This window comes from Lagenorhynchus albirostris, chromosome 7 (genome assembly GCF_949774975.1).
Source record: "Lagenorhynchus albirostris chromosome 7, mLagAlb1.1, whole genome shotgun sequence".
Lineage (NCBI taxonomy): Eukaryota > Metazoa > Chordata > Mammalia > Artiodactyla > Delphinidae > Lagenorhynchus > Lagenorhynchus albirostris.
This window is the reverse complement of record NC_083101.1, coordinates 95,892,633-95,917,382: the sequence shown is the minus strand read 5'-3', so window position 1 is coordinate 95,917,382 and position 24,750 is coordinate 95,892,633. Positions and strand designations below refer to the sequence as shown.

Genomic DNA, 24,750 nt, shown 5'->3' with positions numbered 1-24,750 from the left:
CCAACGGAACAGAATAGAGAGCCCAGAATTAAACCCTGGCATATACGGTCAACTAGTATTCAACAAGGAAGCCAAGAATACCCGGTGGAGAAAGGACAGCCTCTTCAATAAATGGTGCTGGAAAAATTGGAGAAACATGCAGAACAATGAAAGTAGATCCTTATCTCACACCACTCACAATAATTAACTCAAAATGGGTCAAAGACTTAAACATAAGACCTGATGCCATAAAAATCCTAAAAGAAAATGTTAGGGGAGAATTTTATTGATATTGGTCTTAGCAATAATTGGTGGGCATGATGCCAAAATAACAAACAATAAAGGAAAATAATCAAAACATGGGACTACATCAAACTCAAGAGCTTCTGCACATCAAAAGAATAAATTAATTAACAAAATGAAAAGACACCCTACAGAATGGGAGAAAATTTTTGCAAACCATTTATCGAATAAGTGATTAATATCCAAAATATAGAAGGAACTCAGTCAACTCAATAACAAAAAACAAAAAATCTGGTTAAAAGATGGGAAGAAGGAGTAAATAGTCATTTCTCAGAAAAGGACATCGAAATGGCCAAGAGACACATGAAAAGATGCTCAACATCACTAATCATTAGGGGACTGCAAATCAAAATCACAGTGAAACATTACCTCACACCTGTTAGAATGGCTATCATCAAGACGACAAGGACCAACAGATGCTGGTGAGGATGTGGTGAAAAAGGAACCCTTACACACTATTGGTGGGAATGTAAATTAGTCTAACAACTATAGAAAGCAAGATGGAAGTTCCTCAAAAAATTAAAAGCAGATCTATCATATACTCCAGGAATTCCACTTCTGGGTATACATCCAAAGAAAATGAAAATAGGATTCTGACAAGATATATGCACTCCCATGTTTATCACGGCATTACTCACAATAGCCAAGATATGGAAACAACCCAAAAGACCATCAGTGGACAAATGGGTAAAAAAATATGTGGTATACATACACCGTGGAATGTTATTCAGCCATGAGAAAGGAAGAGATCCTCCCATTTGCTACAACATTATGCTAAGAGAATAAGTCAGATAGAGAAAGACAAGTACTGTATGATGTCACCTACATGTGAAAACTAAAAGTTAAACCTGTGAAAAACAGAATAAAATGGTGGTTACTAGGGGATGGGGACAGGGACAAGAGGGATGGTCTTTAAGGGTACAAACTTGTAAGAATTGGTAAATAAGTCATGAAGATCTAACGAACAGTATAATAAATAGACAGTAATACTATACTATAATTATGTAACGTGATCATGTGTATTATAATTATATAATGTGATATTACTTCAGCAATCACATTAACAATATATAAATGTATCAAAGTAACAATATTGTATACCTTAAACATATGCAATGTTACAAGTCAAATTTATTCAATAAAAAAGTGTGCAATTTTATATTTTTCTGTTCATACATTGTTCACATGAATTACCAAAATACTGTAATTGCCAAGTCACATAATTTCCTTCTACAAATGTTGCTTCTATATAAGTTGCTTCATGGAGCAAGGACCTAATAAATATTTTTTGAGTGAATAATTTATTTTGAAACTTTAGAGATTTTTTTTATCCTTCAATTTTCTCCACTGAAAATTGGAGACAAAATTATGTATTTCTCTCTGTATTATATGATTGTAGAAGAGTTAAAAACTGCTGCACAAATTTTTTAAAAACCTGTGGTGAACATGAAAGGGTTAGACATTCCTTTATATTTACAGGAATGCTTCTTCTAAAAGTCCATGTGACTTTAAAAACTTACAAAATTTAACAAAAATATAACACCTATACTATAATAATTGATCCATAAATACTATAACAATTGTTGAAATTTTAGGACAAGATTTAAGTTACACAAGAATTTTTTACACTATGTTTGGTAATTTGGGCATTTTCATTGGAAAAAATTTAAAATAAAATAACTAACATAATCCAAAGCTAAAGATTCATTGCTTTGTAGTAGAATGAGAAAACAAAATACACATCATTGCAAAGAAATATGTATTTGGTGCTTTAAATAATCAACTGGGAGTTTCAAAAAGCTTGTCTGACTATGGATAAAACTCCATTCATACGCTGTCTTGCAACTTGGAAATACTTTCCTTTGTCCATCCATCTCTCCCCCTCTCCCCCTCTCCTTCTTCCTTGTCTTCCTCCTTTCCTCTCTTCCTTCTTTTCTCCAAGAGATTCAACAGGGAACAGTTGTCAAAAAGATGTTCATACCTGAAGGCAGCAAGTACAATCAATCCATTCAAAGCACAAGTACCTGTTAATGATCCCTCCATAAAATACTGCTTTTCTCATTTTCCCGGAGGGGAAAAAAAACAAGACAGTAATTTCTTTGCAGAGTTCCAAGAATATACACAAAATATATAGGGGAAAAAAGAAAATTTTATATTTTGGAACTTGGATTCAAATGATACCTAAAGTTTTAATACAATTAATTCCTGGTAAATATTTTCAGGTTTAATCCACTGAGGTACACAATTATAATATAGCATTGCTGTTTAATGTAATGTTTACCTAAAAATTATTTAATTATTAATAGCAACAGCTCCCTGAAAACTTGGGTCTCTGCCCAAAAAGTTTCCATAAAACAATCATTATGTTTAATTGTTCATGTTTATCCAAAATACAGGCCACTGCTGTTACAAGAGTAGAAAACCCAATCATTTTAGGAAGTGTGTGTGTGTGCGTGTACACACACGCATGCGCATGCACACACATTTAACAAGTAAATAAAAAATTAGATTACTGTTGAACAAAGCAGTGCATTCTCAGGTATCTCATTAGATACATATATAAAGATAAAATAACTATTTGGACTTGAAAACAAAGACTATTACAAGAGACAAAGAAGGAAACTACATAATGATCAAAGGATCAATCCAAGAAGAAGATATAAAAATTGTAAATATTTATGCATGCAACCTAGGAGCACCTCAATACATAAGGCAAATGCTAACAGTCATAAAAGGGAAAATCAACAGTAACACAATCATAGTAGGGGACTTTAACACCCCACTTTCACCAATGGACAGACCATCCAAAATGAAAATAAATAAGGAAACACAAGCTTTAAGTGATACACTAAACAAGATGGACTTAATTGATAGTTATAGGACATTCCATCCAAAAACAACAGAATACACTTTCTTCTCAAGTGCACATGGAACATTCTCCAGGATAGATCATATCTTGGGTCACAAATCAAGCCTTGGTAAATTTAGAGAAAATTGAAATCATATCAAGTATCTTTTCCGACCACAACACTATGAGACTAGATATTAATTACAGGAAAAAAATCTGTAAAAAATACAAACACATGGAGGCTAAACAATACAATGCTTAATAACCAAGAGATCACTAAAGAAATCAAAGAGGAAATCAAATAATACCTAGAAACAAATGACAATGAAAACACAATCATCCAAAACCTATGGGATGCAGCAAAAGCAGTCCTAGAGGGAAGTTTATAGCAATACAATGTTACCTCAAGAAACAAGAAACACCTCAAATAAAAAACCTAACCTTACACCTAAAGCAATTACAGAAAGAAGAACAAAAAAAAAAAAAAACCAAAGTTAGCAGAAGGAAAGAAATCATAAAGATCAGATCAGAAATAAATGAAAAAGAAATGAATGAAACAATAGCAAAGATCAATAAACCTAAAAGCTGGTTCTTTGAGAAGATAAGCAAAATTGATAAACCATTAGCCAGACTCAACAAAAAAAAAAGGAAGAAGACTCAAATCAATAGAATTAGAAATGAAAAAGGAGAAGTAACAACTGACACTGCAGAAATACAAAGGATCATGAGAGATTACTGCAAGCAACTCTATGCCAATAAAATGGACAACCTGGAAGAAATGGACAAATTCTTAGAAAAGCACCACCTTCTAAGACTGAACCAAGAAGAAATAGAAAATATAAACAAACAAAACACAAGCAGGGAAATTGAAACTGTGATTAAAAATCTTCCAACAAACAAAAGCCCAGGACCAGATAGTGTCACAGGCGAATTCTATCAAACATTTAGAGAAGAGCTAACACCTATCCTTCTCAAACTCTTCCAAAATATAGCAGAGGGAGGAACACTCCCAAACTCATTCTACGAGGCCACCATCATCCTGACACCAAAACCAGACAAAGATGTCACAAAGAAAGAAAACTACAGGCCAATATCACTGATGAACACAGATGAAAAATCCTCAACAAAATACTAGCAAACAGAATGCAACAGCACATTAAAAGGATCATAAATCACGATCAAGTGGGGTTTATCCCAGGAATGAAAGGATTCTTCAATATGCGTAAATCAAACAATTGATACACCATATTAACAAACTGAAGGATAAAAACAATATGATCGTCTCAATAGATGCAGAAAAAGCTTTCAACAAAATTTAACACCCATTTATGATAAAAAACCCTCCAGAAGTAAGCATAGAGGGAACCTACCTCAACATAATAAAGGCCATATATGACAAACCCACAGCCAACATCATCTTCAATGGTGAAAAACTGAAAGCATTTCCACTAAGATCAGGAACAAGAGAAGGGTGCCCACTCTCACCACTATTATTCAACATAGATTTGGAAGTTATAGCCACAGCAATCAGAGAAGAAAAAGAAATAAAAGGAATCCAAATTGGAAAAGAAGAAGTAAAGCTGTCACTGTTTGCAGGTAACATGATACTACACATAGAGAATCCTAAAGATGCTACCAGAAAACTACTAGAGCTAATCAATGAATTTGGTAAAGTAGCATGATACAAAATTAATGCACAGAAATCTCTTGCATTTCTATACACTAATGATGAAAAATCTGAAAGAGAAATTAAGGAAACACTCCCATTTACCATTGCAACAAAAAGAATAAAATACCTAGCAATAAACCTACCTAAGGAGACAAAAGACCTGTATGCAGAAAACTATAAGACACTGATGAAAGAAATTAAAGATGATACAAATAGATGGAGAGATATACAATGTTCTTGGATTGGAAGAATCAACATTGTGAAAATGAGTATACGACCCAAAGCTATCTACAGATTCAATGCAATCCCTATCAAACTACCACTGGAATTTTTCACAGACGTAGAACAAAAAATTTCATAATTTGCATGGAAACACAAAAGACCCCGAATAGCCAGAGCAATCTTGAAAAGAAAAACAGAGGTGGAGGAATCAGGCTCCCTGACTTCAGACTATACTACAAAGCTACAGTAATCAAGACAGTATGGTACAGGCACAAAAACAGAAATATAGATCAATGGAACAGGATAGAAAGCCTAGAGATAAACCCACACATATACAGTCACCTTATTTTTGATAAAGGTGGCAAGAATATACAATGGAGAAGAGACAGCCTCTTCAATAAGTGGTGCTGGGAAAACTGGACAGCTACATGGAAAAGAATGAAATTAGAATACTCCCTAACACCATACACAAAAATAAACTCAAAATGGATTAAAGACCTAAAGGAAGGCCAGACACTATAAAACTCTTAGAGGAAAACATAGGCAGAACACTCTATGACATAAATCACAGCAAGAAGCTTTTTGACCCACCTCCTAGAGAAATGGAAATAAAAGCAAAAATAAACAAGTGGGACCTAATGAAACTTAAAATCTTTTGCACAGCAAAGGAAAGCATAAGCAAGACGAAAAGACAAACTTCAGAATGGGAGAAAGTATTTGAAAATGAAGCAACTGAGAAAGGATTAATGTCCAAAATTTACAAGCAGCTCATGCAGCTCAATATCAAAAAAACAAACAACCCAATCCAAAAATGGGCAGAAGACCTAAACAGACATTTCTTCAAAGAAGATATACAGATGGCCAACAAACACATGAAAGAATGCTCAACATCATTGATCATTAGAGAAATGCAAATCAAAACTACAATGAGATATCATCTCACTCCGGTCAGAATGGCCATGATCAAAAAATCTACAAACAATAAATGCTGGAGAGGGTGTGGAGAAAAGGGAACACTCTTGCACTGTTGGTGGGAATGTAAACTGATACAGCCACTATGGAGAACAGTATGGAGGTTCCTTTAAAAACTACAAACAGTTCTACCATGTGACCCAGCAATCCCACTACTGGGCATATACCCTGAGAAAACCATAATTCAAGAAGAGTCATGTACCACAATGTTCATTGCAGCTCTATTTACAATAGCCAGAACATGGAAGCAAGCTAAGTGTCCATCATTGGATGAATGGATAAAGAAGATGTGGCACATATACACAATGGAATATTACCCAGCCATAAAAAGAAATGAAATTGAGTTATTTGTAGTGAGGTGGATGGACCTAGAGTCTGTCATACAGAGTGAAGTAAGTCAGAAAAAGAAAAACAAATACTGTATGCTAACACATTTATATGGAATCTAAGGGAAAAAAAAAGAATGGTCATGAAGAACCTAGGGGCAAGATGGGAATAAAGATGCAGACCTACTAGAGAATGGACTTGACGATACGGGGAGGGGGAAGGGTAAGCTGGGACAATGTGAGAGAGTGGCATGGACATATATACACTACCACATGTAAAATAGATAGCTAGTGGGAAGCAGCCCTATAGCACAGGGTGATCAGCTCAGTGCTTTGTGATCACCTAGAGGAGTAGGATAGGGAGGGTGGGAGGAAGGGAGACGCAAGAGGGAAGAGATATGGGGGATATGGGGATATATGTATACATACAGCTGATTCACTTTGTTATGATGCAGAAGCTAATACACCAGTGTAAAGCAATTATACTCCAATAAAGATGTTTAAAAAAATGTCCATATTTGCAAAAAAAAAAAAGATAAAATAACTATTTGGTATTATTTTCACAAGGTACAGCGAAACATTTCTTTAAAAATTTAACTGAAGAGGGTGTTTTTTTCTCTTTCTGTACGAAACTTCCAAACTGTGCTGGTGTACAGCACTCATGTCAAATAGAAGGTGAAACATTTTAATTCTGCAGCAAGTAGAAATTAAAAATTCACAGGATTTGTTGAATTATACCAGGTATGGAAATGGCCTTTTCTTTCGTATACCTGACTACATGTATATTATACATAAGACTAAATATAAGCGTTATGTAAGATTATAGAACTTAAAATTAGTTTATAAAAGATACAAATCTGTTAACCTAAAGGGAACTCCAGATTTTTATAGAAAATGCATGATAAGATCCAATTTCATTCTATTTAAAAATCTGAGAAATAGACAAATATTTTAATCACTTACAGGAAAATGTTTGAGTTATTTATCAGCAACAATAATTGGTGAAAATTTCTACATATACTAGTAAGATGTTAAGGGCATGAATCACATTGTGTCACCCAAATCCACCCAGTGGTGCTACGCATCATCCTTAACAGTTTTCACAGGGCTGCTTCCGCAAGCCAACAGTAGTCTATAAAAAAAAATATATTGGGTAAAAAAAAAAATCCACATGCTTAAATAGCCTCATACACCTATTCTAAAGCACAAACTTTCTTTGTTTAACCAAGAATATTCTCACTATCAGATGAAAGAACAATGAATGAAAAAACATGCAATCATAATAAAACATTAAACAGAAAATAGGACTTTTTCTGAGGAGGAAAATCAGTTTCATGATTTTGAAAAGTACACAAAATATCACATTTAATTTATTTTCTACTGATCATCCTTCTATTTATAATGCAATACTTTATCTCAATTTTTAAACAATGTCTATGGTTAAATTTTACCTATTTCTCAAAGAATATTAGCAAGATTTTAGTCCCCCTCTTCATCCTCTCCAGTCATGTTTTACGATGGTTTAAATAATAGTTTCTAGTAAAAAAGTCATTTTCCTTCAGAACTTATATTTATTTTTATATTTCTTTTTGCTTCTGGTATTACAGCTCTGCTGAAGTCAAACTAGCTCTCATTCCATTATAGCAAATCAGTTTATATCATTATTTTTGGTGGTTTAAAATGTGACCATGTTTCTAGGTATTTTTTTTTAATTATTGTTTTCCATTCATCTAACTCAGCACAATATGAGCTTTTATAATTGAGATACATTATTGCTTTTCAGTTTTAAGAAATTTTATTTTTATGTTACTAATTCTTTTAAATTTATTGAAACTGGTTTTATGGTTAAGTAAAAATGTAAATATTCCACATGTAATTGAAAAGCCTGAATAATATTTTCTAACTGTTATATATATACCCTTAAAATCAAAGTTGGAAATAATTTATTCAAACTTCTATATCCTTATCACTTCATTTTATTCTATTTTATGCTTATTTGTCTATTTTTCTCAGTTATTTTCTCCTCCCCTCTCTTCTTGCTTTCTGTTGAACAGACTGAAATCTACCCCCATCCCATTCCATTTTTCCTACTGGTTTGAAATGTATATGTCCTATTACTCTTCTTTTAGTGGTCATCCTTAAAATTTTACAGTACATTCTGCTTAACAAAGCCTAAAATTAAACAAAATAATGCAGGGACCTTAGAATGCTTTAAGTCTGGTAAGCCTTCTCCAACTATATTTTCAATTGATCACTTAGATTTATCTTGTCTTCTTCCTTTTAATTCCATCAACTTCATAAAGATGTTGCTGTACAAACAGCTTTATTACTGTTCAAATATGTGATTATACCTGAGGACCTGCCATTTGTTTCTAGCTACTAGGTTATAAGTACTCATAACTGCCCTCTGTAATAATTTTCTTTCTTGCTAAGTATATCCATTAACACTTCTTTAGTGAAGGTTAATTCATCTTAAATGCTCTTTGATTTTATATTTCTGTAAATGGCTTTATCTTACCTTCATTCTTGAAAGAGAAAGAAAGAGAAAGTCAGAGTCTACAATCCTTGGTTGGTAATTATTCCCTCTCAGAACTTTAACAGTTCTTGTCTCTGATTTTGTTTGTTTATTTGTTATACTTATCTTTTATCTGCTTTTAACATCTCTTGATTCTGGTGTTCTACAGTTCCAATATAAAGTGGTGTTTTGGGTGGGAATTTATTTTCCTTTGTATTACTAGGGATTTGAGAGGTTTCCTGAATCTAAACATTGGTGACTCTCTTCAATTCTGGGCAATTCCCATAGATTATCTCTTAAGTATTTCTTTTTCCCACATGCTCTTCCTTCTAGAACTCAGATCAGATACAAAAATCAATCACTGTACCCTGTCCCCTAACCTGGCTTTCATATTTTCCATCTCTTCATCTCTCTGTGGTGCATACTGGTTATTTATTTCAAATGCGTCTTCTAATTTGTTGAGTCTCTCTTCACCTGTGTCTAATCTGCTGTTTCAGCATTCACTAAATTCTTTATTTCAGTGATTACGTTTTTCATTTCTCAATATTACTCTTTTTCAATTCTACTTGATCATTTTGATAGTCTCTTATTCTTTCATTCTTCTAATCTTTTATTTCTTTATACATATAAAACAAATTTTATATCCTAAATCTATTTCAATATATACATTTATTTTGGTCTAATTCTGTAGTTTATTATTTCTGAGGATTCTTCCTCTTGCATTTTATGTTTTTATTTTTATTGTGAGCATATGTTTCCTGGAAATGGATCTGTAAGAGCCTAGAAGACTGTATTCAACAGGAAGACAAGACATGGAGAGAAAGTGCCAGAAGTAGAGGGAGGGGTAAGTGAAAGTCCTGATGGAAGAATTCCAGTGTAGCTAGGTGGTGGTTGTAGTTTAGGGTCAGTTAAAGGAGGGACTAGGAACAGTAAGTGAAGGGAAGGGACCTTTCAAGGAATAAGTGTGTGTGTGTGTGTGTGTGTGTGTGTGCGTGTGTGTGTGTGTGATGTGAGGGAAGATTCAAAAATCTTTACCCAGAAAAGCAAGATCATCAGGTAAGTGGTCTTTAGAAAGATTTTTCTGGCAGCAGGATAGCAGCAAATGGATCAGAAGGAGGTGAGGTAGAGACAGGAAAATCATGAAGACAACAATAGTAAATGCCAGGGCTTTCCTGGTGGCGCAGTGGTTGAGAATCTGCCTGCCAATGCAGGGGACATGGGTTCGAGCCCTGGTCTGGGAAGATGCCACATGCCACGGAGCAACTAGGCCCGTGAGCCACAACTACTGAGCCTGCGTGTCTGGAGCCTGTGCTCCCCAACAAGAAGGCCGCGATAGTGAGAGGCCCACACACCAGGATGAAGAGTGGACCCCGCTCGCCGCAACTAGAGAAAGCCCTCGCACAGAAACGAAGACCCAACACAGCCAAAAATAAATAAATAAATAAAATTTTAACAAAAATAGTAAATGCCAGAGATTTAGAGGGTTTGAATAAGTCAGTAATGGGATAACTGCAGAAAAGGGGACATGAGAAAATTTTAAGAGATGGGGCTAAACCTAACCTTTCAGAATCAAACAGTAATGCTCTCTTTCCAAGGATCCACACCAAAGTTTTCATACTCATTCTAAGGGAGATGACATTTCAAAGCATACAAAATATGTTTGACTTGGACACTAACACTCATTTCACTATCATAAATGTCAAACAATCCATATTGATGGTCAGATACTATATGTCTTAGAAGACTTCATAAAAAACAGCCGGATAACAAGCAGTATATGTTTCAGAGGCATATTGTCTTGATCTGGGGAGTCCTTTTCAGCTAATGGAAAAATATATGTCTGGCTAATGGTTTATCAATTTTGTTTATCTTCTCAAAGAACCAGCTTTTAGTTTTATTGATCTTTGCTATCATTTCCTTCATATGGTCACCTTATCTTTGATAAAGGAGGCAAGAATATACAGTGGAGAAAAGACAGCCTCTTCAATAAGTGGTGCTGGGAAAACTGGACAGGTACATTTAAAAGTATGAAATTAGAACACTCCCTAACAACATACACAAAAAATAAACTCAAAATGGATTAAACACCTAAATGTAAGGCAGACACTATCAAACTCTTAGAGGAAAACATAGGCAGAACACTCTATGACATAAATCACAGCAAGATCCTTTTGACCCACCTCCTAGAGAAATAAAAACAAAAATAAACAAATGGGACCTAATGAAACTTAAAATCTTTTGCACAGCAAAGGAAACCATAAACAAGACCAAAAGACAACCCTCAGAATGGGAGAAAATATTTGCAAATGAAGCAACTGACAAAGGATTAATCTCCAAAATTTATAAGCAGCTCATGCAGCTCAATAACCAAAAAACAAACAACCCAATCCAAAAATGGGCAGAAGCCCTAAATAGACATTTCTCCAAAGAAGATATACAGATTGCCAACAAACACATAAAATTGCTCAACATCATTAATCATTAGAGAAATGCAAATCAAAACTACAATGAGATATCACCTCACACCGGTCAGAATGGCCATGATCAAAAAATCTACAAACAATAAATGCTGGAGAGGGTGTGGAGAAAAGGGAACACTCTTGCACTGTTGGTGGGAATGTAAACTGATACAGCCACTATGGAGAACAGTATGGAGGTTCCTTAAAAAACTACAAATAGAACTACCATAGGACCCAGAAATCCCACTACTGGGCATATACCCTGAGAAAACCATAATTCAAGAAGAGTCATGTACCACAATGTTCATTGCAGCTCTATTTACAGTAGCCAGGACATGGAAGCAAGCTAAGTGTCCATCATTGGATGAATGGATAAAGAAGATGTGGCACGTATATACAGTGGAATATTACTCAGCCATAAAAAGAAATGAAATTGAGTTATTTGTAGTGAGGTGGATGGACCTAGAATCTGTCATACAGAGTGAAGTAAGTCAGAAAGAGAAAAACAAATACCGTATGTTAACACATATATATGGAATCTAAGAAAAAAAAAAAAAGGTCATGAAGTACCTAGCGGTAAGACGGGAATAAAGACACAGACCTACTAGAGAATGGACTTGAGGATATGGGGAGGGGGAAGGGTAAGCTGTGACAAAGTGAGAGAGTGGCATGGACATATATACACTACCAAACGTAAAATAGATTGCTAGTGGGAAGCAGCCGCATAGCACAGGGAGATCAGCTAGGTGGTTTGTGACCACCTAGAGGAGTGGGATAGGGAGGGTGGGAGGGAGGGTGACACAAGAGGGAAGAGATATGGGAACATATATATATGTATAACTGATTCACTTTGTTATAAAGCAGAAGCTAACACACCATTGTTAAGCAATTACACTCCAATAAAGACGTTAATATATATATATACATATATATATATATGAAACTGAAAGAAGTTAAAGTTGCTAGTGACAATTTAATCCAAATAGTTTAATCTGAAAAGCTTTATTGTTTAGAGAGATATAATATTACAGAAAGCTGAAACATATCAATGTTCTGTTAGAGTTTCTAATTCTATGACATAAACTTATCTTTAAATATTCTTCTTTTGTAATATTGTCTTAATCTTGCAGTATTAGTGATAATACTTTGAATAATGGAAATACCCAGTATAAATGTCTTTCCCTAAAATTGCTTATCTGATTATTCTACCCAAAGTCATGGACCAAAGTTACATCTCTGATTTTACACTTGAGATTAACAGGAGCAATAGTAATGGCTAAAATTCACTGAGGACTTGCTATGTTCCAGGCATTATTTATATATATTAATTAATTTAATCTTCATAACAGGTCTATGAGATGGGGTATAATTATTACTTATATTTTTGGAGACAAGGAAACTGAGACACAGAAAGGATAAGCAAATTACCCAGGGTCACACAGCCGGCATTAATCAGTGGAAGCAGAAACCTAATCCAAACATTCCTTTCATAACCACTCCACTCCACTGCCTATCTGAAAGTGTGACTCATTATGTTAGTACATCTTGTTGAATTTTATAGTTTTATGCTGTTTGAAGGAGTGCTGCTGGAATCATCTTCATTTATATACCTCCACTGTGCCCTTCTATGTAATTCTGAAAATACAAACAATCTTTGTTTGAAAATAGAGATAGTCTTAAAGTGATAGCATGTGCATTTTGTCATGCCTTTGAGCTAGCTAGTCATAAAACTTCTCAAAGATAATAACAGGTTTTGTTGACAATAATGGCCAGCCATAAACAGACTCAGAAATCCCTCACCCTAGACCAGGGGGTCAAGTCTGCAAGCACAATGGGAGCTTCCACTTGATGTTGCAGGTTACTGGACACAGACTCCATGGTTCTCACTCCCAGAGGCAGCTGTGACCCAAATGAATTTAGCCTCATGGGTGTCAAGGAGACAACTGGACACCTACACTGAAGTGCAATGGCCACCTGTGCACCTGCAAGCCCTCTGCCCTGATGCGCAGTGAGCCTTTCCCACCTGGATTAGATGCTGCTTCAAGTAGCAGGTAGACACTATGAACCAGGCTTGGGGAGAATGCCAATTACACACTGCCCCCAGGCACCTCTGTTTCAGGCTCCTCCTGAATATGGAGCCTTGCTGAGATCAGACTTGATCAAGATCTCCCTAGATACAGTCATCTTGCCTAATAATACCTGCCAGAAGGCCTCCACTTTGCTGCTTGTTGGTCTTTGGTAATTCCCCTGACACCTGGCCTTTTCAAGCTCTCCCTCAGGGCTTCCCAGCAACTCTTAGAACAGGCACCATGCTTTTTATCAAAGCCTTGGGTCAGAAATTATGTCAGGCATTTTCCTACTGTAAGAAAACAAAACACTCAAAATCAGTCAATGGATCGTTCCATGAACAAATCAGTTGGCTAGTAGAGAGCTCAGGGATAGTCACATAAAAATTCATTTCTATTAGGCCACCTAAAAAATGATTATAAAATACACAGGGGGATTCTGCAGATATTCTATATACTTTCAAGGTAGCATATTTAAAATATATTAATTTTTCCATTTATTTGGTACTTACTGAGTACCATCAGCAAAGCACTGTAGGAACAAAGAAGCGTGATTCTGTTTTCAGGAAGTTTAAAATCCGATCAAGGAGGGAGATATGTAACCAAGCATCTGTTCTATGAAGCCAATAGGAGCCTGAAAGCTAGTGCTTTTCATAACAGATGTTAAACTAATTACCTAAATGGATTGTGCATTTTGCTTTCTTGTCAAAGTGATGCGGTCAAAGCATCTGGTCAAGGAACAAGTTGCCATCACTTCCTGGCTCCACCACTGATCACGAGGGCCACCCTTTCCTGTCACAGTAGCTGGGTAAGAGCAGTCACAACACAGACAAAACAGTGAGAGTCAGATCTGGGGATCTTGCTGGATGTTTTGGGAAAGAATCATTCACCTTTTTACTTATCCAACAAATATGTATTGAGAACCCACTGTCTTCCAGGACCATCCCTGTGCTCTGGGGATTAGGAAGTAGGAATAACAAAAAAAAAGAAAGAGGAAGTCTCTGCTTTCTTGGAGCTCAAGTTGAGGGAATAAACAAATAAATACACACTTAGTGCTTCAGGGTAATAAGGACCAAAGTCCAAATAGAGGAAAGCATTCTCTCTATCACTGCGACTAGGAAGGTTGACCTTGGACATGGAGCTACCAAGCAGATTCCTGCCTGAGCATCAAGCTGACGCTGGGAAGACAGAGCTGAACGATGAAGAGAGGCGGATCCTGATGGCACAGGCTCATCTGGATCTGACCTTGCCTGAAATGAAATGATGTGAACCAACAATTCCCAGTTTTGTTTAAGTCACTTGCCAATACCCCAGTCCTTCACACTCCCATTTCTTATTACTCCACATATAATCAAACAACCATTAAGTCCTGAAAGTGTTCTTTGTGTGCAGTGTCACTTTTTCATTCTCACTGCCATCCTCCCACTTCAGTCCCTCTTACACCTGGGAAATGGAATAACAGTGGAAGACCTCAGGGGGATGGATCCCACAGGAAGTAGTGAAGGAGGAAGAACACCTCTTTGGCTGGCCAAATCCACGTTAAGTCAACCCAGAAAGTCATTCGGCATCACCTCCATCTAAGAAAACGGAGGAAGATGCTCATGGCGGCTCTGGGAATGTTGATGCTGGGGGTTGGGAGGGAGGCCTTGGGAGGGTGGGTAACCCAGTCTCATCCTTAGGGAACTGGGATCGTGATTAAGATACAACATATGGGGCTTCCCTGGTGGCGCAGTGGTTGAGAGTCCGCCTGCCGATGCAGGGCACGCGGGTTCGTGCCCCGGTCCGGGAAGATCCCACATGCCGCGGGGCGGCTGGGCCCGTGAGCCATGGACGCTGAGCCTGCGCGTCCGGAGCCTGTGCTCCACAATGAGAGAGGCCACAGCAGTGAGAGGCCCACGTACCCCCCCCCAAAAAAAAAAAGATACAACATATGTCCTTTTCATGCTCAAATGCGCAATAGCCTGAAGGATGTATCTTCCCACTCCTGTTTCACCTTGCAGCAATATTCATGAGGAAAAGGAACTTTTCCTAGGCAAATATGCAGCCTATCTTCCAACAAATGAATCCTATCACTTAGAAGAAGAACAAGTGAAATCAGCGATGCAAATCTCCCAAAGGTCAGGTTTTCAGGTTTCTTAAAATAGATCAGTAGTTCATCATGACAAAAGAATAGTAAATAATTATGACCCAAAATTTATTCTCATAATCTGGAAAATCAATATTATGTTTGTTAACCTTGTACCATAGCTCAAAATAGATAATTCGACTTACCTCTAATAGGTAATTGACTCTGAGATCTGTCAATTCTACTGTGTTCTATGCCAGGAAAAGTATTTTTCAGAAATGTTTCTTGTCACTTTAAGAAAGCAAAGAGTAATTTGGCGTTTGCTCCCTTAAACTCTCTTATACATACCTTAACTAAACTCTATTCAACATATCCTCTTTCAGTCTCCCAATTTTTTTAACCCCTCGAAATGAGGGCATGGTTCACACCATAGAAAAGGATGTGCTCTGAAATGTCAAGGCTCACAGGTTTGCTTATCAGAACTTCCATGAATCAGGACTTCCCTAGTGGAGTAATGGTTAAGAGTCCGCCTGCCAATGCAGGGAACACGGGTTCGATCCCTGGTCCCGGAAAATCCCACATGCCGCGGAGCAACTAAGCCCACGCACCACAACTACTGAAGCCCTTGTGCCTAGAGCCCGTGCGCCGAAACAAGAGAAGGCACCTCAGTAAGAAGCCCGCGCACCACAACAAAGAGTAACCCCGCTGGCCACAACTAGAGAAAGCCCGTAGCCTCAGTGCCGCAATGAAGACCAAAAATAAATAAATTAATTGATAAATTAAAAAAAGAAAACTTCCATGAATTAACACAACGTTGCAGAGAAGCCTAAGAATCACAGACACACAGCAGCTAGCCAGCTTGATGACATTACACAGCTATTTTTTTCTTTTTATGTTGTATTATTATACTTTTAGTGTATAGCAATGTCCTTATTCTCAAGTTCCTAATCATCAAAGACACAGCAAACGTAAAGCTATATGACAAATCCTTAATTTTGATAATCTCCAAATATTTGAACAGATGTCTATAGAAACATATTATTTTTCTTACATCAGCCAAATCTGAGACATTAAAATAGTTAACAGTTCTTAAAATATTTTCTTCCATAATAGTTTATATTAAAATTACTTTCCTTGAACTGAATCAAATTACTGAATTATTTTCTAATGCTAATCAGATTCCCTTTATTATATCTACTCACCTTTAAATCAAAATCCTACCAGCCATTCCTTAGAACTATATTAACAGGAACCAGGACCTGGGAAGGCCTCAGAGGCAGGTTAAGTGCTGCTGGTTCTAATGGTGGCTGCATACCAATATCCTAGAACACAAAACACCTCCGACACGTGAAGGTAATAGCTTCAACTGGATCAGGGCAGATGTCTTTGTATTTCCTGATTGCTCACATGCTCAGAAATCCAAAGTGGAGAATATCCGTTCTGCATGGTAACAAGTAAGAAATAGCTCAATCCCACATAACTGGATTGTCACCTAATCCAATCTGTGCCTCTCTTACAACTATTGACAGTGGTTTTTAATTCCTTCAGCAGGTCTCTCTACCCAACCAGCCTCCCTTAAGACACACAAACATACGTACACACACAGGGTTCATTCTGCCACTTCTCCCACCAATTCACCACTCCGAGAAAGAGTATATTTAGCTTAACGTTATCAAGCTCTTTGGTTGCCTGAGGATTTATAAACGTTAAAATAAAAACTAATTACAACCTTGAGAACTGCAGGTGGCACCTGGTCTTATGTCTCAAGGCAGCAGGTCACTCCTGCATTCATCCAAGCAGCGATGTCACTGCTTGCTCCTAAGCTCCAGAGAAACCCTCTGTTGGGTCTTGAACACCCCAAGTAATGAGATGCTACTGAAAGGAGCATGTGGGGACCCTAGGTCTACGCCACAGCGTTAAGTGGTTTCTGAGGTTATCGAAACTGTCACTGATTCCAAACAAGGTTCACCAGCCCCTTCCTCCCACAGTGGTCCAGTGAACACGTGGCATAAAAATTCCTTCTCCACAGGTGACAGCCACTAAGACCAGAGATGGAACCCCAGGTGATACAACTTAGGAACACATAAATTTAAATATCTGATACACCATTTACCATATCCCTAAAATGACACATCCAAAAGTATCATATTTGCCAGTTTAAAAAACAAACATTTTTTAAGTTTCTCTCCATGAGTTAGCTATAACTAGCACATCCTCCATGAGTATCTTTTCCTGATGTACTACCGAGTAAAAACTTAATAAAAGCCATAGCCTAGATAAAATATATCAGTTTTTCATTTGTGATTAACAGCCTTGGAGGGAGGTTTTTTTTTTAAACTGGTCCACTAAATGGGCATATATTAAAAAAAAATTATATAGTTTCTAACTTTAAACTACTCAAAATTTCAAGTACTTTATGTTTCAATACTATTTCAAATCAGCACATTGAAAATACCCACTACCAGGAAACTAAGGAGAATATTTTTATTTTTTATTGCTAGCCAGACTCCCTATATTATTATTGAAAAGTAAAGTTTCTAATGAACCAGAAAGGAAATTTATTGTAAAGCAACACTCAAACTAAGCACCTGTATTATCACACAAGGTTATGTATACACCTACCAGACATGTGCAATCTCTATGTCAGAGCATTATTTTCAGAAAGTTAAAAACACAACACTTACAAATATAGAACAAATGCACGTCAGAGAATCATAAACTCATTAATGACTAATCCAGTAAAAGCGCATTTTGAGAAACTAGGAATTTACAGGCATTTATGGAGGAACGTTAGAATGAGATTTGCTAGGTTACATAAAAACTGATCAATGTCCTACAGGGCAATAAAACCTTTGTAGTTACCATATGTCCCTGAAAAAACAAAAAAAGAAATCATCAATTTCAGCCTCTAAACTCCAATCAAATAGTAAATGACCAAATCAGACATGGGTGCATTCTTCTAGGTAATTAAACAATCGTGGGCCTATTAAACAATGTTCCTGCATAATGTCAAAAGGTCACTCTATCATACCCTCTCTTTTTTTAACTTTTTATTTTACATTGGAGTATAGTTGATTTACAATCTTGTGTTAGTTTTTACAGTATTTACAAGTTGTGTATAACTTTAACTAGCACAAAGATTTTAACCTTATGCCATAGAGCTCAAACTGGAAAAAACAAGTATGATATTTTGAAGGAACATATTACATATGGTTTACTGCCTCTCAGAAGTAGGTAGACATAAATAATTCAGTTTTTAAAAGTTAATTAATATGATACAACAGAGCCTATAGCAATCAGCACTGCAGCGGGCCCCAGGTAGGCAGATGGAGTGGGAACACTTTAGAAGTTGCTCTGAAGAACTTTGTATGTTGAAGCCAAGCCTTTAAAGGCTCTGAAAAGTAAGTGGGGAGAAGATCCAGAGGTTGATTTCATATTTGTTTTTCAGGATTAGAATTAGAATTGCAGGTAAACCCTGGATCTATTCATTCCAAATTGTTTGAACTCTTTTATACTTTTATAAGTATACTTGTATATTCAAATTCTGATTTTGATTTAAAGGGAAAAATTCAAATTCAAATTTCCTCAGTTAATTGAGATTTTTGTTAGTGAATATGTCCTTTATTTAGTACTTTTGAATGATTTGGGGTTTTTTTTCCAAATCAACTCAAAGGAGCAGACATTCTTGAGCTCCAGTCTTCTCCCCAGAACAGGCTTTCAGGCGTGGGAGGGTCACTGATAATGTGTCTTTAGGGTCATTTTGTTTGTTTGTTTTTTTGCTTAAAGAGTCTCCCCCAGTTGCATAAGCTTCAGGACCCTCACAGCTCTAGCCTTGCCTGTCACTCTGTGTTGATAGTCACATGGACTTTGTAAGTTTTTTTGGAGAAAAAATGTTGTTTTCCCTAAGTTTTCAAAAATATTCTGACCTCTGTGTTTCTAGGAAGTTTATTCAAATATGATTTTTTTAAAAAACACGGTCCGTTTACCAGTTTGTTGAAGACTCTTTCCAAAAAGTCCAAGCTCCAGTGCTTACTAAATACTTCTCTCTATATTCTATGCTCATTTTCCCCAACATGTTTCACTGAATCACGAATGGATTCCCCATTCACCTGCTCCAGGGGCACATCCTCTGATAGGCTCCCTCCCTAAACCAAGGAACATATTACATATGGTCTAATGCCTTTCAGAAATAGGCAGACATAAATAATTCAATCTAAATATCAACCAAAATACTGACATTTTCTTATTCAGATTATATCTCTTCTTCCTCCCCAAAGATCTGAAAATTCATAAAGAAACAGTAGATTCACAGGGATAATCCTGATTAACTTGGAGGATTCAACTCACTCTAGATAACCACTAAGCACACTATTGAGGCAAAAAGAAGCCTGCACCAATTAAAACAGTAGTAGGATTTTAGTCCATATTACCCAATGTGAAAACTTCTTTATGGACTGTATTGTCTTAGCACACATGGCATTACTTGAGATTGACTGTGCTCACATAGCAATAGAATATGTTGATGACACTTAGCAAATAATTACAAAGAATCTCTGCCCATTGAAATGACAGGAGTTCTGACAAACAATATCCTTGAGAAGAGACATGTGATAAACACACTATTAGACATTCACTTAAATCAATTCTCACGATTTTATACTTCTTAGCAGTTGTAGCATTATGTTCAGTTCCTCCATTCTGCAATGCATATATTTTTATACCAAATTCTTAAGGTTCATCATGTTATTGGGTTAGGATAATTTATACAACAAGTGTCTCACTATTATACTATATATGTTATTTTTATTTTAAAAGAATAATATTGTGGATAATATCTATTAGAGGATCATATTAATAAACTTTCATTAAAGATGATACAGTAACACTTTAGCACATAAGGAGCCATTGCTCCAGTGAAGAAAGGATTCAGATCTGATACAAATCTTCAAATTGAGGTGCTAATATATTTGCCTAGATCAAGCAATAGGTATTACATGAAGATCACATGTTTGTCTCTCATGTTGGCCAAGAAAACAGGCTTGATCTGCTCCCCCAACCAAGGGCAGAGACCTCTCATATATATGCAGGACGTAACAGGGAAGAGACCTTGTTGGATAAAAACAAATCCTGATTACCACTCCTAAAACAGTGATTCAAGTTGTGTGCCCCACCTGTAGTGGGCCAGAAATACATCTTTTATTCTCACAACAAGAAGGGCACTTTTGACAGGGGAAGGAAACAAAAGGAGACTTCTAGAGAAAATTACAAGTACTGAGATTTAACAAGGTGCGGATGAGTGTGTAACACTCACTAAATTGAACCCCTGGGTCTATAAATGTCATCATTTACATCAAATAATCACCATCAACAGCGGCTGAAATGTCTAACACTGGCTTCAGTCCTTTTCAGAGACTTCAGTCCTTTTTCTATTCACTGGGGAGTAGAGTTAGGGAGGACAGCAGCTACTAGCTATAGCTTGTACTTTACTTATATGGGGAAAATAATTCATCTGTAAATTCCAATTGTATTGTTCCTTAATCAGGAAAGAGTGAACATTACTCCTCAAAGTGACATGCGATCCAGGAGACAGATTTACAACACTAAATATGCAATCAAAATATTGACATTTTCTTATTCAGATTATATCTCTTCTTCCTCCCCCCAAAAAGATCTGAAAGTTCATAAACAAATAGTAGATTCACAGGGATAATCCTAAAACAGAGAGCTATTGCCCTCTTCCACTTGTGGCTCATGGTAGGAAGTGAGCAAACCAACCATTGTCTGCACAACAACTTCTGGAAAACAGGACTCTAACTTGGAATCTGTATTCTAACTTTCCTCTTGCGTTCCATTTAAGAGGATAACTCCATTAGAATAACACTTTCATCTTGACTAAATACAAAGAGTTCTAGAAGGCAGACCAAGTAGAGATGCACAATTTTTAAATGTCAGGTCCTAGGCCATATTTTAGAGGATGCTATCCATTCAACTTGTTTTATCTTCAAAGAGACAGAGAATAAGAGAAAAAAAAAAGCCCATGTTTTTGGCTATTTAGAAACATTACCCTCGCCCTGTGTAGACTCCTCCTGACTTAAAATTTCCCATTAATTATAAAGATTCATGTCAAAACATGGATAATTTCTGAGATGTCAAATGTTTCAACCAAGTTCTGTATGAAAGTATGTCTTATGCCAGAACCTCACCCAGGTTGACCCCCCGTCTGACTAATTTACTACTGAGAACCAGTTGTAAATAGAGGAAAAATGTCACTGTATCCTTTTGGGGAGAAGATCTTTACCTTTTTAAAAATTTACATACAGTTCTCATTATTTTATCAGGGCTTAAGAATATTTCATTTTTGTTAGTTTTAAAGTCTTGTCTGACAAGATTACTTGAGTTCTTAAAACACTTCTTAGGAATAAAAGGTTAGCAATCAAAAGACTTGAGCAAATGCTGATGTTCGTGATTTCTTGTTGGTAGCCTAAATCCCATCCTGCTGGCAAACTCCTCTTTAGAATTTCTCAAATGATGGGACAGGACTAAAAGAACCCTCTACCTTGATTTATGTAGTAACAAATTTCAAATACCTTGCTTGTATATACATCTACACATACAAACAAACACCTCCCAAATATTCGAGAGTTAAGGAAAAACCCAATTGGTCAAATTAGCTAATCTATACTATAATAAGATTCATTCACCATTACTTCTACTGCTACAAAGGATACTGTCAAATGATATTAGCCATCAATTATCAAACACAGCTTGTGTAGCCTCTATGAAGCTTTAAGTCTGCAAAGACATTTAAATATATACTTGACACTTGAACAACTATAATAGCCATCTTTGTGGTGATCAAGGACTCTAACTGTAGTATCTAAAATGTTCTTAGCCATGCAAATTTACATAGGTACTTTTAACTTACTGAACTTTTAATGAGTACTAAACACATCTAAATAAAACAGAGGCTGAAAAGTGAAAACTAGCATTGACATTTGAAGAGTCAGCCAGAGACCCAGACAAACTGAGCTTAGAGATATATCCAATTCAGAAAAGGATATCTGCCTGGATATTCAGACACCGAGCACCTCAGAGCATGTGACTCTTAAAAAAGATGCTCAGTATGAAGAACATGATACCTCTGTGGATTTCAGGGAATAAAATACAAACAGAAAATAAAGAAATATCAAAATAACTGACCTTGCAATATCCTGTAATCACAACTAAGGAGACAAGAAAGGCAGCACAGCGCTCTTCTTCTAAGGGAAGGATTTTTGAAGCCATGTTTCCTTTAAGTAAGAGTGACCTCTGGTGACTTTTTAATAGCACCTCAGTGTACTATGTTAAATTATTCTACAATTCTTTTATACTAGCAAATCATTTAGTACTAGTCATTTTTAATTTCTTAGCAAAGTGATAAATGCTTTACTGCAGGACCTAAGGATTTCATGTAAATGCCCCTATTTTAATTAATTCATGGAAATTGTGCCCAAAGCTAAATTAAAATTCTGAAACACAGGGCAGTATTTTCTTAAAGGAGACTAAGGCTCATTTTCAGGAGTGACTCCTATAATATGGCATTAAATGAGCTGATACTACATGATGACAACACAAACTTATCACAGCCTCGGGGCATATATGGATGAATGCTGGAAGGGTAACTATTTGTACAAAATCCTTTTCACTTTAGCACAAACTTCCTGGTAAGGGCAGAGTTCCCCAGCCCACCCCACCCCCGGATAAAACTGGATATCCAGCAACAAGTTCGGTTTCTAACATGCCTACTAGCACTTTCTTGAAATGCATAATAGCTTGCCTTACTCCCTACAACCTGATTTTTAAAAAATTCTTGAGGGGGATGGGATGTGGATGTAGGACTAAGGGGACTTTCTTAAAATCCCTCAAGGAAAGAAAAGCCCTATGATGGAGATTTCAATCTGAATAACACTTCGAAAACTTTTTCTGATTTCCAGATTAAAATGCCTTGAGGTCCGCTGAATCAATCTGGCTAGCATCTTTAGATCAGACTCATATTGCCAGTCCAGAACTGAGAGGTTAATACATTTTCACTGAACCAACAAAATCAGAAACACAGCACATCACAATATACAAGCATGTGCACTTGCAAATGAACCTGAATGGCAGGTTATGTTTTTCCTTTAAGCAAAAGCCTTCTACTTCTGAGGGGTCTATCCTTCTCGTAATTCTGGGGACTATCCAGGTTTGCCGCCTGGGCTCTGCTGCGGAGCCTGCCCGCCGCTGCAGCGCCCGAGTTCTTGGTACCCGATTCCGCAGGGCGCCAACTGCAAACATCTACGCTAACGCAGGACACGGCCAGGTCGGCCAGCGATTTCTTTTCTGACATAAATCCTGCAAAATGAATTCATAGTCAAAAGAAATAAATGACATATTGGCATGCTCTTCTCTCCTCATCTCCTGCAGTTCTCGCTCTGGTCTCTCTCTGCCTCAATATTCTCATGTTAATTTTAGGTTTTACTAGAACTTGAGCTTTCTCAATGAATATTCAAAACAACAGCACACAGACGAAATTCAGCTCCAGACAAGTTAAAACAGGCTTTGTGTATTACAGACTTGACAAGTGAAAAAACCATTGTAAACCATCCTATCCAAGCGTTGGGACTTTGCGATGTTTTTTAAATGCCTCATTTTCAGAAACAGGCCAGTGATTCCATTTGTAAAATTCAATTATTTTTTTAAAAACACGAATTCTAAGTTGTCAGTGTAAGTTTTAAAAGATTTGCTGTACTCACAAGTATTCCCTGCTGCTAATGTACTCCAGGGCTGGGCAGACAAAAGAAAGAGCATCCTGAGACAGGCTCCCGCGGCGGGGTCCATGTTCACGGTCGCCGGGGCTCCCCACCCCAAAACCCACGGCGTCCAGACAGCTGCTCTGAGCCGGGGTCTGCAAGCTCCCTCCCGCTCAGGGTTGCCAGCGCTCCCTCCTCCCGGCTCGGCGAACCAGCGCAGCCGGCGGGGCGGGAGCCCCAGCCTGCAGCCACACCCCCACCCCCACCCCCACCCGCTCCCGCCGCGCTGCGAGCTCCACGCGTCCCGGGCGCTCCTGGCGGTGGCGGGAGGAAGTGCGAGTCAAGTCGGTGAAGGTCTTCAACCTGCGCTTGCTCCGAATCCGAATCCGCGGTCCTAGCTCCTTCACCTGCAGGTTTCCCACTCTGAACAGCTGAGCAGTTCAGTGGACTTCAGTCTGAGACCGAGCTTCACCACGCTGATGATGCTCACTGATGCTAGGAAAAATGTGAGGTTTTTTTTTTTTTTTTTGGTTGAAAAGAAGTTAGGACAAGTAACTA

At 37.1% G+C, this 24,750-nt stretch overlaps 1 protein-coding gene across 2 annotated transcripts in view; it reads right to left on the bottom strand.

Annotated features, from left to right (window-relative positions):
* Window positions 1-24,346, bottom strand: part of LOC132523003 (contactin-associated protein-like 3) — a 187,138-nt gene extending 162,792 nt beyond the window's left edge. For both annotated transcript variants that reach the window (XM_060153572.1, XM_060153573.1), the window contains exon 1: window positions 24,196-24,346. In XM_060153572.1, coding sequence (XP_060009555.1) covers window positions 24,196-24,280 — 85 coding nt within the window. In that variant the 5' untranslated portion in view covers window positions 24,281-24,346. The remainder of the gene's footprint in view (window positions 1-24,195) is intronic.
* Between the last annotated feature and the right edge of the window lie 404 nt (window positions 24,347-24,750).